Consider the following 12,976-nt stretch of genomic DNA (forward strand, 5'->3'; position numbering starts at 1 on the left):
CTCGTAAGCAAATAAACACCTCTCAGTAGACAATGCTGCCTGCCCGGTGTGTACATAGGTTTAGAAAGGACATTGCTCTAATCACGCAGCCGCAACGCAATCTACCGAAGCGTAAAAGGCACCATTTCAGTGCCAGGCTCGCGTCAGTTAGAGGGCTCGCGAAATAGAGCGATCCCACGGAAAACCCACTTTGCTAACATTAACGTAAAAGACTTACTCACATGAGCTAGAATACAGGGCAGTTGCAGCGCACCTAGTGGCGATGTTTCTGATGGTTCGGTCACTTTGGATGTCGCACTACGAAGTAAAACAAAAAAAAACACAGGCACATTTCATAACCTTACTACTTAACTAACTAACCACCATACCAACTAGGATTAGCTCGAATCGAACTGGTAGCAGGTAGGACTGGAATCGGTAGGACTTTGAGTCGCTTTCGAACAGGTGGAACAGGTGCCGAGTTATGTGATGTGAATCACACGAAATGTCCTCCGGGAAATGCGTGGGAAAATGGGGCACGATTGAGGAAGGTTTTTATTTGGTTTTGTCCCAGCGACAGTTTTGGGTAGTTGATTGCTGAAAGATCACACCGGGAAGAGATCCTTGAACAACGTTTGCCGCTTCATTAGACCCTAGTTAAGTGCAGCCTGGCTGCGATTATTAAAGCCCCATAAGTGGCATAAGGATATCAGAGCTCACAGTGAAATTATCTTTGTTTTTGGTGTCCAACGGAAGGTGGAGTTTTCGAAGGATGTCGAGCCCGGAACCGACGGGAATGAAATGCAATGCAAATGATAGAACGCGATCGTTGGACCCTTGGTTTTAGGAGCCCAAAGGACTGTAGCAAAACTATGTTGTGATCATTCTTGGAACTGACAAAAGTAAAGTACTCCCTCGAGCTATAATTGCGCCCACAACTATGAGCCTGTTTCAGCTTCGAATGCATAGCATGAGCGAATCTTTGAAAGTGATTATGTTTACGACAGACCTCGCCGAAGTGCAGGTTGATGCTGTCGAATGTTAGAACGAAACACTGACCACACGAATACTACCATTAGCGAAAAACAAATAGTAGGAAATTCTTATTTTTAACCCTAGCAAAATATCTCTCTAGCAGAATTTAACCGAACGGCAAACGGCCGTAATCACTCAACTGTTTAGTCAAATATTTAAACCTAGAATACCCACCCTGTGTGTGAAGATCGAGCGTGTGGTTGGAAGGGTTTTCCCTGGCGTTCATTGCTGTGTTTTCCTTCGTTATTGTTCATTTCGAACCAAACTGATGTAACGATCATATGAACCTCAAACGAGCACGTGCTGTTCTAAAGGGATAACTTTGACGAGCCACATTAAAAAGCCTCAATAGAAACGTAAATCCTTCCTTTGTTACGCTGAAGATGGAACCAGAGAGAAAGAAAGAAAGAGAGAGAGAGAGAGAGAGAGAGAGAGAGAGAGAGAAAATGAGAAAGAGCGAATGGTAACAGGATGAAAACGAGCTATGGCATTTAACAAAATATACATACGCAAAGGAATGTTTCTTGCACACGAAATTCATAAAAATTGTATTAACCGTTACGGCAACATCATCTTCTGCAAACAACTACTATGAACTTATCAGGTCAAAAACCAACCGAGAAAAGCATGAAACTGCGGTGTATAAATAAAAACAACCTAATAAAATTTATGCGTTTGTGTTGATTTTTATTCAAGAGTTGTGTGATCGTTGTTTTTCGTTCAAAGGTGTGTTATGTTACCATTTTGTGACAATTTTTGAGCAAAATTTGTTCTCTTAGCTGGCATGCTCACACTTAAAGGCAAAACTTAAAGGCAGCTTTTCATCACTATCCTACCGAAAATCTATCATTTAATATGAATTTGTTCATAAATCTTTATAAATTAAGTACACAACAGTGCTCAAGATTGAGTTGCAGCTACATTACAGCAAGAGCTACGATAAATATTTGCAAAGAACACGCTCATTTAAAGCAAACCCTATATAACGTGCAAAGCAAAAAAAAAGTAAAATCAAGAGAAAAAACCGATCGCGTACTTTTCGGGCAAAACAGCGAAAATTTTTCGCAAAAGTAACAGGAGAACATACCAGCTAGGAGGCAACAATTTCAAAAAATAAAACGCTTAAAATAAATCAAAACGCTTCATGTGCCATAAACGCTTAAAATTTTAAGTTTTCAAAACTATACAACAGATGGCGCTAATTTGGCTGAGCACGTGGTTTTGCTATTCATTTATAGATGGCGCTGCTAAAACGCTTGAAATATTTCACAGTTCTCTCTGAAATTGTTTGCGCCATCTATGGGCATATTTTGAAAACATTTTGAAATTACCATCCAGTTTCTGTTATACGATGCACATGTTTTGTAGTACAGTTAGCGCCGATAAACTGAGAAACTGTTTTGTGCGCGGGAACACTGCTCGGGAAGCTGAGAAGTGTGCTCGGGAAACTGAGAAGTGCTCGGGCAGTTTATGCTGTCCTTTATTATTCTATTCGGATTGAGATTAACGCAGACGACGCCGTTTGAATAACGGCTTTTTTTCTGACTTCCTGCTTATTCTAGCGCGAAAGAATAGAAGAATGAAAGAACGCATATTCTATTTCAAACTGAATCCAATGTTACTAGCAGCACGTGGTATGTGGATTGATGAAACGAATGGAATGGAGAAGAATTGAGAGAAATTCCACGAGAGCGTAAATACTAAATCTCTCACCATTACGGTTCTAGAGAGCGGTTGCTAAAATCTGTCAAAATTTGAACGTCAAAAATTTTAAACGTCAAAAAAACAATAAAACAACACAACATTTAGTTTGCGCAGCGGAAAATCACTTCTTAAGCCTGTGTTCCGTCGCAAATATCTGTGAAAACTGTTCAAACACTCTGGTTAGTGCTCGGGGAATACATACAACATTGATTTTACGCGAATTTCCGTCAACATTTCGATAATATGTACCTTTTAAATGGTTGTGTTTGTTGCATGTACATAAAACTTGCACTCGATGCATCTTTCTATGTGAATAAAGTGCATCGGTGTTATTCGTAGAGACGAATAAGTAAAATTTCCCTTATGATTCATAGATGCATAGTTTCTTACATAGTTTACAAAGCAAAAGTGATCTCTTTTTATTGATTTTATCAACTTCTATCACACCAGAAAATGGATTTATACTACGTGACGCAAGTCATGTTTACGAATCCTATCAATGTGGCAATTACATCGAATGACCTAAAATCTACAACTTGTGAACCATCTCCGAGATCTTTCTTTTTTTTCTCATATCAAGTGCTTCGTTACTTCTATCTTTTACTTTACTGATATTGATAATTAGCACGGATTGGTGTATTCGTAGATACGCAGATCAGCACGTGTACGAAAATTGTCTTTTAGATTAATTTCCATTTATGAACATTGCATTTGTTTTTGTAACTAAAATTAACTAAATAAGTTCTGACGAAATGATAACGAAGACAATCGTTCCTTATTGGTGGCATTTCTGAATTCGTGTCTGATGGCGTTCGTGACAAATAAATCGAAAATCCGTATCATGGTACATATTTGAGGATTTGTTCTCAATGTGGTGCAATAGGCAGAGCCCAATGGGTAGGCGTAGAGTTGTGTCGACGACGAATCGGGTGAAATAGTCCTCCGAAAATCAATACTTCATTCGCGCCACACTCGGAACCGGCTGGAGTAGTGGCACCCGTAGGGTGAAACACGCCATCTGTGTGCATAAAGAAACACACGAAGAGATGAGCTATCCTGGCAGAGAGGCTCATAAATTGGGAGGGTAACTTTTACCTTGGCATAGATTCCGATTCCGAGGGAGTTTTCAGCTGGTGAATATCATTTTATTAGTCAGTTGAGGTTTACGCTTCAGGGGACATAATCGGTGGAAAATTTGCTATACAGCACTTCTGCATCATCCTCCTTATCAAGTACTAGATTGCACAGTATAATGTGTCTCGTATTTGCTCAGATGTCCAGCTTGTAAAATGGGAAGGAGCCCTTGAAAAACACACCCTTCCCCTTCTGAAAACCAAAATCTATCTTAGAAAATCTGTCCACGTGTTTTTTTTTTCGAGTGGAATCCCTCTATTTCAAGCATCGATAGAAGCGTAGTTGCCCCGTTATTATCTTGTCGCATTGCTGTGATGGAAATGTTTTCAAATATGACTAACTGGGTTTTTTTTTGTTTCGTTTACATTTCAGTTATTGGAGAATTTTTTAAAGAGCTATTCGAAAATCTCTCGAGTAGATATCGGTCCTAGATTAATTCCAATTCAAGATCCCGAACGCAGACGGGAAACGACAATCGAAGAAAAATGTAAACCACCGACCAGGAATTTCTTCGCAGCATTGACGGACAATCGCTTTGTTTGACGTCGTGCATGCTGCTCCGAGACGGCGTCTAAGTCATCACTATAATTGTCCCATCTAACGCCTGTCCAAACCGTGGCTCTACGGGCTCCTAAAGCGGTCGGAGACTGTGTTGGTGTCGCTGAGCTGCTCTGTGAATCACTCCCGTGTAGTTGGACACACGATAGTGCGTGCCGTATCGGTCGGGCGTGAACCATTAGCACATACGGGGCGATTCACACGCACGAATACTACGACAACATTATCGTCATCCGGAATCGCGTCGATCCGCCCGATCTGAGTTCTGCCAGTATGGAAAAACAGTCGCGCCGTTCGAACAACAGTAGTAGCACATCGTCCGGGGCAGCTAGGAAGAACCACGAGCACGGGGGAACCAAAGGAACGGGCCTTAAAAGCGCTGACATCGAAACGAAACAAGGTGTGGACGTAGGATTCGGTGGTCCAGTTAATATCGACATTTCGGGCAGCGGTGGCAATTCTCCCGTCCAGCTCGAACCCAGCAGTGCCGACACGTCTGCGGGTTTGAAGTCCGAGGATAGCTTGAGCATAAAGTCGTCCGACTCGGTAACAACTAGCGGCGAGTACGAGATTGTTCCGGAAGCACCCGCCTTAGGAGAGGATCTTCCGGACGGCGAAGTAAACGGAAGATCTCCTGGTTGTCCCGACGAGAGGGAACCGGTCCGTACCGCCGGTGATATTGGGGCGGATCTAGCTGAGTGTATCGCCGACGCCGAGGGCAAAGAGCCTGGGAACGCTGCAGGAAAGAAGCTTGACGCCATTTCGCCGATACTAAATATCGAAGGAAATGGTAACATAATGGATTTGGAGAAGAACATGAACGAAGTCATCCACGAGCTGGAAGAGGAACGTACTCTGAGTGGTGCTAGTGATGCGAGCTCTTCAAACAAAGGTATAGTAGGCTAAGAGCGGTGTAGTTTTTGGCAGATGTAGTCTCTGACGGAAAAAGATCACTCGCGAACTCCAAACAAGGGGGCGTTAGTAGGGTTGTAGGAGCAGTCAAAGTTTCAAAATCTATTGGATCTGCGTCTGTGTAGATAGGAAAAGTTTTGATAACTTTTAAGTCAATTTTGTTTCCTCGGATACAATCGTCTATTCGTCAACAGCAAGATCGTTTGTTTGCAACAAACTTGCCAGTGCCTAACAATTGAAACGCCTTTGCTTTTTAGGGTGTGACATTTTTATGTTGATGTCTAATAGCAGTCAGTATTAAGTTTTGCCCACACTTTCCCATTCCCATTCATCCCGCTTTCTACGTTCGTTGCACCGTTCACACGTGTTCGTATGACGTTTGCTTATGCGTCGCTTTTTGCATTCACCTTCCCCACGCAGCCACACCGGTGCGGAGTCCGGAAAAACTCACCAATAACAGCTCCATCAACCAAATGCAGCATCAGAAACGAACCGAAGAAGTTGAATCGAAAAAGCCACAGGTTCCCACGACGCTGCGTTTGGGCCCACCCGGCATGGTGGCGAAATTCACAGTCGGAGGAGACGGCTCGACGGACACCACACCGAATGCGTTGCTTTCGCCCGAGGGCCCCGGCCGTGGTGTAGGTCAATCCGTGTTCTATGACTGTCTTGACAGCAGTCCAATGACGGAGAAGAAGGACGATATGAAACCGGTAGCCGGCGGATGTGCCGGTGAAACAGACGAAGAGCTTTCCGACATCGACCAGGACTGTACGATCTTCAACGGGGTCACGTACCTTGGTGCGTCGCGCATCAACGCACCGAAGTCGGAGCGGGAAATTTTGCAAAAAGTCACCGAAATGAACTCTGGAGGCGGTTCCGGTGCGGGATCCTTCCCGGATAGCCCGCTTGGGCTGAAGGTGTCCATCAGTGTGCCCACATGTTCGGAGGGGCTTGTTGTGTAAGTACGAACGGACGATTCCGCGATGTGTTGAGCAATAGAACTAACCGAGATCTGTTCGTCCTTTCACGGCAATTCATCCATCATGCTTCGTCCCGGTGCTGACTGTTGACAGGTTGTACGATTGCGAGTCTAACGCGGTGGTGGCTACTTACGAGGTGCAGCGGATACTGTTCTTCGCTCGTGGCCCAGTCGGATCGTCCGATCAGGCATGCTTTGCTTTCACCTGGTCCCATGGGGAATCGCAGGAAACGGCCGTCCACCAGTGCCATGTGTTCCGCTGTAACATCCCGGAGGCGGTCACGCAAGTCAGCAGTAAGTGTTGTACGAAAGGGACAAAGCACTAGCGTATCATTTCCTTCATCTCATACGGTTCCCGCTTGAACACCTCTCTGTGTTGGCTTATTTTGCGATAAAAGCATGATTACGTAATGCACTTCACTTGTAGACAAACAATTTGCAACACTTTATGAAATGGTATTTAATTTTGCTAAAGCTATTGAATTGATTCGAATCAGATTGCACACGCACTAGCTTGTTCACACATTCAGTTAGTTCAGGAAACAGGATAATTGAAAAATAGTATTTCTGCGCAATCGACCCGTCGTTCTAATGATGATGGTTTTCTGTGCTTCTTTTAGCTTGCTTTGCGAAAGCCTTTCAGCGACTGCTACCGCCGAGCATACCAGCCAGCATGACGACCTCGCTGGCGGAAAGCGGTATGAATGTGATGCTCTGCTCGGTCACCTCAGACACCGCGGGCAACCCTATCCAGTCAGCCATGTACGAGTTTGCGGTGTCGCTGGAAATCAAGGAGAAAGAACGCAACAATAGCTATGTAACCGTGCCACGAGATGTAAAGTCGAGCTTTCGGTTGCGTTGCAAGACCGATAAGGAAGTGTGCATAACCGTTCGGCAAGTGCCGTCAGATCGGTTCCCTTCGCTGCTGATCGAACGGTGCTTTGGGGTGCTGCTGAGTCCGGGCAAAATCGTGCGTCAAGCGGACATGCAGCTGCTCGATATGGTCAGCATGGGCTACGTGGTGCCGCCTGATGGTGCTTCTCCGGCCACTGTAGGCGGAGGCAATGGTGCTAGTGGCCCCAACGCAGCCACTAACAACGGCAACGAAGGTGCTGGAAATGGGGCCAATTTTTCACAATTTCCCTACCAGGTGAAGGCCGAATGGAAGGCGCACGCATTCGAACCGCTCAACACGGAAACTCCCAAGAAAGCGCTCACTGTGGCCGTCGATCTAGTCATCAAAGGTTTCCAGGACCCGGTGCGATTCGTAATGGAAACGTCCGTCGCCATACTGTCCCAAAGCGAACTGCGCATCGTTCCGAACATGTTCAGCAACAAGCGCCCGCTGTTGGTACATTTCTACTTGACGTTGCGTGAAAATGGCGAAGGCACTTGGAAGGTGGACTCGATCGACCACTCGGACGAAGTGGTGGAGCCACAGGCCCCGTCCGCCGGGTCGTCGTTGTCGTTGAATTTCAACTTCAAAAACTGGACCTTCCGCAACTCGGCTAGTGTACAGTCGATGCAGGACTTCGACGAGCCTAGCCCGACAGATTACAGCTCGGATGGAGACGAGCCGTTGCTGAGTGGAACGGGAGAGGTGTCGAAAAATTGCTCAGAGGAGCTGCTGGACGAATGGAATTGTATCTTAAAAGAGTGGCGCCAGGAGGAGGCCGAAAAGCGACCCAAAACCCTACCGTATCTGGTACGCATGGGCATTCCGGAGGCGCTGCGAGGTACGATGTGGCAGCGGTTGGCTTGCGTGGAAAATCGCAAAGAAATGTTCGACTCCTACCGCGTGCTCATTACGAAAGAAACGAATTGCGAAACCGTCATCCAGCGCGACATCAACCGCACATTCCCGGCGCACAAGTTTTTCAAGGAGAACGGCGGCACGGGCCAGGAGAACCTGTACAAGGTGTCGAAGGCGTATGCGGTGTACGACACGGAAGTTGGATATTGTCAGGGGTTGAGTTTCATTGCGGCTAGTCTGCTTCTGCACGTGAGTATCCAGGCCAAAGCGATTGAAAAAAGACGGCCTGAAGATAGCCCAAGATGATGTTTTTTGTTTTCCTTTTTTACGACAGATGCCTGAAGAGGAAGCATTTTGTGTACTTGTCGCCCTGATGTACAACTACGGCCTGCGAGACATGTACAAGATGGGTTTCGAATCGCTTTACTTGCGGCTGTACCAACTGAATCGCCTGATGAAGGATCAGCTGCCGGACCTATACGAGCACTTCGTCCAGATGGGAGTCGAATCGCACATGTTCGCTAGCCAGTGGTTCTTGACGCTCTTCACCGCCCGTTTTCCGCTGTACTTCGTGTTCTACATCCTGGACGTGTTCCTGCTCGACGGTATACCAGTGTTGTTTCAGGTTGCGCTGACGCTGCTTAGCGTCTGCCGCAAGGATCTGCTCGAGCTAGACTTTGAGGGCATACTGAAATATTTCCGCGTGACGTTGCCGAAGAAGTGCCGCAGCGAGTCGCAGGCCAATAAGCTGATGAAGCTCTCCTTCGAATGCAAGGTAAAAAAGCTGAAGAAGTACGAACTGGAGTATCTGGCCAAGAAAGAGGAGACCGAGCGGAAGGAACAGGAATTAAAGCAGCACGAGTTGCGGTTCGGGGAAGAGCGATCAAAGCTTCAACAGGAAATCGTCACACTAAACGAAAAGCTGGACGTGATGACGCGAGAGGATCGAACAAATGCTGGTATCATTCAGGACTACAAACGAATCATCCAGCGACAAGAGGCGGAAAATGGAAAACTGCACACCATGCTAGAAGATCTGACGGTGAGTTTGACAGTGATGTAAAAGCATTATGCGCATGCTGTTAATATTACTGTGTTTATTATTTCAGAAAACCGTTTCGACGTGCAGTAAATGTACGTCGTGTATACCGCAATCTTCTCCACTGCATAAGAGCTACGGAAAGAATTTTCAGCAAGCGAATACCGTCAACAACAATAACGAACAAACGCACCCGCTTGCAGATCAACCGGACGGCGCTTGTTCCGTCGGAACGGGTAATAAAAGTGCGGCCACCGCCGCTGCCATCGGTGGGTTAGGACCGCTAGATCCGCTGCTGATAGCGACGCAGCGAATACGAGAACTGGAGCACCAGCTGGCACAAACCAAACTAGCCCAGGTGGAGGCGGAGTGCAAGAATCAGGTATGAGATATCCTACCAAACTGGCCTATTACCGTCAATTTCAACGGCATCGTTTGTGTTTTGCAGGATCTTCACCATCAACTCAATACGGCCATCACCGAGCTACAGGCTAAAAGCAGCAGCTGGCAACCATGGCTATCCAAGACGCTCAACTCAATACAGGAGAAAGTGGCCACCAAGCGCGACGTGAACCCTCCCGCTCCAACGTTCCAGTCCTATGCCATGCCAGAAGGAAACGTAAGACTAGGATACTAAATGTAGTCTGGAAACGATTTAGAACGACTCGATATTCGCAGGTTAAAAATCAGTCTCACACGCTGCCTCATGCGCGCAACAACAACAATAAAGCAGCGTTAGCGCAACGACACAGTCTGACGCAGGTGAACTTTTCATCATCCGATCGCAGCATGGCTACTGCCAGTGACGTGGATGGCAACGAGGAACCAGCGGTCCTGGCTAGAGCAAAGTATGACAGCAGCGTGAACATACTGTACAAGGACACGCGCTGCAATAGCTTGAAGTAGACCGTAAGATGTGGAGCGCGAGTCTACGAGACTCATTATATGTCGATCAAGAATCCCACACTTGTGTGGTGGTTCAAGATGCCACAATTTTTTAGTCCAATCCGCCGATGAGGTGAGGATTAGCGTTTAAGATCCTCATCTACAGAATGTAGATGGAACGTAGAGAACCGTAAGGCCAGCCATCATAATATTTCCTATTGGTAGCGTGTTAGGAGCGTGGTTTGAAATGTGTGTTTGTGAGCACATAGATGCACTAGCAAAACTAATGAAACCCCCGGCGAATCGTCGGAAATTAGTGAAAGCACTACATGCAGCGCGATGTATCTGTTTTTTTTTTGCGTTATTTCTGCTGTTGTCTCCCCTCTAAAGCCCTTGCTAACATGACAAAACTGACTTCATTTGAAGACAGTATCACGTAAGACAAAAATAACAAATCGAAACCCGCGTCAGAGTCGACGTGTCCTCGTAATCTCTAGCACGTTGACGAAAAGAAGTCTGCAAGTTTGAATCGCCTAAATCGCCTTAAAATGCAGCTGAATGAAGATATAAGCTATTTCGTGGTTTACCTGTAAGAAACATTCCTTGTGATAGGTTTTATAAAGATTATTTAAGAACGTTACCAAATTAATTTAATGTGCTACGTTTGTTTTAGTAATTATCTCAAAATTTTCTACGGAACCATCCATACCGAATAGCAATATGATTCAAATTCTGACTTTTAAAAACATATTATCTCGGCGAGTTTCAGTGCTCACTGGAAGCAAGGCTTCTCCCATGTATTCGGTCAGCAGACGGAAGAGACTTTTTCGTGCTAAGATCATATTCTTCGTTTCTTGTAAGTTGTGTTGAACAACGTTAAACAAGTGGGTAGAAGATATTTTGAGATATTAAAAGTGTTGCGTCATTTTTTGTATCTACTCAGCTCTAACTTTTACAAAGCAAGTAGAGAAGCTTAAAAAGTATAACCTTTTTACTTAGCTTTGTGTCTTGCTATGGTTTGTGGAATGTACGTTTTTACTGTTACTATAGCGGACGTTTTTTTTTTCAACGTAAATGGTTCTGACCACGGTCTCTTTTGGAAATTGAAGGTACAAAAACGCATTGCATTGCACCCACGACAACGTATACAGTTCCAAACCGTTTAATATATCAGCATTGGAAACAAAGTGATAGTGCTTCTGTTATAGTTTTGTTGCGCATATCCGTAAAAATATGTTGATTAGTTGCCACAGCAAATACCTTGTTCAAACAGTTTCCTTGGAATTATTCTTACACCAGCAACTTACAATATCGATAGCAGCGGAAAATGCCAAGCCAGGGATTAAATAAAAATGGATATGTCATTTAAGATAAAAAGTATATTCACATTCTCATATTTATAACTCCAATAAATAAACCCACAGTAGAATAAATTGTTCTTGTTTGAATTGTTGAACATTTTATGAATGTCCGAAATTGGTAAACAATCTTGGAGATTTGGCTACAAATCTCAGAATGTATAGCTTTATAACTATAAAATTTATTGCGTAATTTCTACCATAAATAGACTGCTGAACACCTTACAGAACTCGCCATTTTAGTTTTTCGATTTTCTGTCACCTGCTCATTACTTTCGTGTTCTGTTGCTTCGCAAGAGAGTCGCAAATCAATAATCGGCATCTGCCATGATTTGAGATGACTTGTAGAAGAAGGTCCCTAAGGTTTCCATTTCTGAGTCTCTAACTCCTGAGTTGAAAGGCAACTAGCTACGCGAATTGCGGATTAAAATTTGACTAAGATACTCTAGTATGTAACTTGTTAGTCTAGTTAAGTCAATCAGCCATTTAATAAGTTTAGCAGGTGTTTAAACGTTATAGAGCATCTTATACTAACAATATCTTATAAATAAAACACAATATATTCCCGTGCATAAAACAAATTTCTGTAAAGATCCCTCCACAAAATTTTGAGCAATTTTTATAACAACTGAATGTATTTTTATCCTTAATGAATTCCCTGATTTTCATGTTAATACTTCATCTACACACGAAGCAAAATATGGTAATTTTCAGAGAGCTACTATATAGTATGCGTATAGCTATGTGGCAGCAACGATCATCATATGACTTATTATATAGTTCAAAGCATCATAAATAGTAAAGAACAACTACATAGCTTATTTTTATATGTTAATAGCTTTGTTCCTTCATTTAGTCAAAACTCTTTTACTCCAGCTAAGTAAAATCAAGCAAGCCTGTAATTGATCAAACAACGTGCGATGTGGCAGTTATCGGACCGACCAAATGTCAAGCATGTTGCTTGGGCACGTGGTACAAACGTCAAGCTGGTGGCGGCTTCGTTTTTCTCCTTCCTTCGCTCACGACTCGCGTGCGTTGAGTGTAAATCAAAAAAAGAGTGGATTTCAACGGAAGCAAATGGTGCGCAAATCGCCGTCACCGACTCTCGGTCGAGATCTCGCGAAAACTGTACACACGGATCGTGCTCCTGCAAGCTTTACACACGTGCGTACCCACGGTCTGGACAAAAGAAGTCGATAGTCGTGCCAACCAGCGTTAGAAGTGTTGCCAAAACGTTGTTGCGAAATCTCTCCCCTCGAACATCCGTCTAGACGGAAGCGTAGTGAAGCCTCTTTCTTCCACGTTCCGTGCCGACGGGAAAGCTCCTTTCACAGCGCGGAATGTGCGCAATGTTTGGTTTCCGACGTGTACAAACACACGCTCGCAAACGCGCGCGCACCCACCGATCGCGGACGGGTGTATTTTGCCAGCTCATTGTGAAGTAGTAAATTAGCCGTGCGTGCTGTTCTGACTGATGTTTGAGGGCTTCGCGTAGGTCGGGGCTTCCCTCATGAGGCTGCGTTTGCGTGCGCGTACTACCAAGGTCCGTCTGAACTTTGCCCGCAGGAGAAAAGATGAGGAATACTGCATAGAAAAAGGACACACGGGCGATTGATTTCAGGTGACGGATGTCCCGG

General features: G+C 44.8%; 1 protein-coding gene across 1 annotated transcript; it reads left to right on the forward strand.

The window, feature by feature from the left end:
• Positions 1–4,683: 4,683 nt before the first annotated feature.
• LOC128725068 (rab GTPase-activating protein 1) lies at positions 4,684–10,180 on the forward strand. Its single transcript, XM_053818787.1, has 8 exons — positions 4,684–5,302; positions 5,743–6,283; positions 6,399–6,598; positions 6,925–8,306; positions 8,392–9,099; positions 9,167–9,478; positions 9,545–9,715; positions 9,775–10,180. Exons 1-8 carry the CDS (start codon positions 4,684–4,686, stop codon positions 10,000–10,002), a joined length of 4,161 nt encoding a protein of 1,386 aa, XP_053674762.1. The 3' UTR covers positions 10,003–10,180.
• Positions 10,181–12,976: the final 2,796 nt, after the last annotated feature.

Source organism: Anopheles nili, chromosome 3 (assembly GCF_943737925.1).
Source record: "Anopheles nili chromosome 3, idAnoNiliSN_F5_01, whole genome shotgun sequence".
In the NCBI taxonomy this organism is placed as follows: Eukaryota; Metazoa; Arthropoda; class Insecta; order Diptera; family Culicidae; genus Anopheles; species Anopheles nili.

Coding starts and splice junctions, on each gene's coding strand:
- LOC128725068 (XM_053818787.1), top strand. CDS start 4,684: ATGGAAAAACAGTCGCGCCGTTCGAACAACAGTAGTAGCACATCGTCC. Junction 6,284..6,398: donor TGTTCGGAGGGGCTTGTTGT/GTAAGTACGAAC, acceptor GACTGTTGACAG/GTTGTACGATTGCGAGTCTA. Junction 9,100..9,166: donor CCATGCTAGAAGATCTGACG/GTGAGTTTGACA, acceptor TTATTATTTCAG/AAAACCGTTTCGACGTGCAG.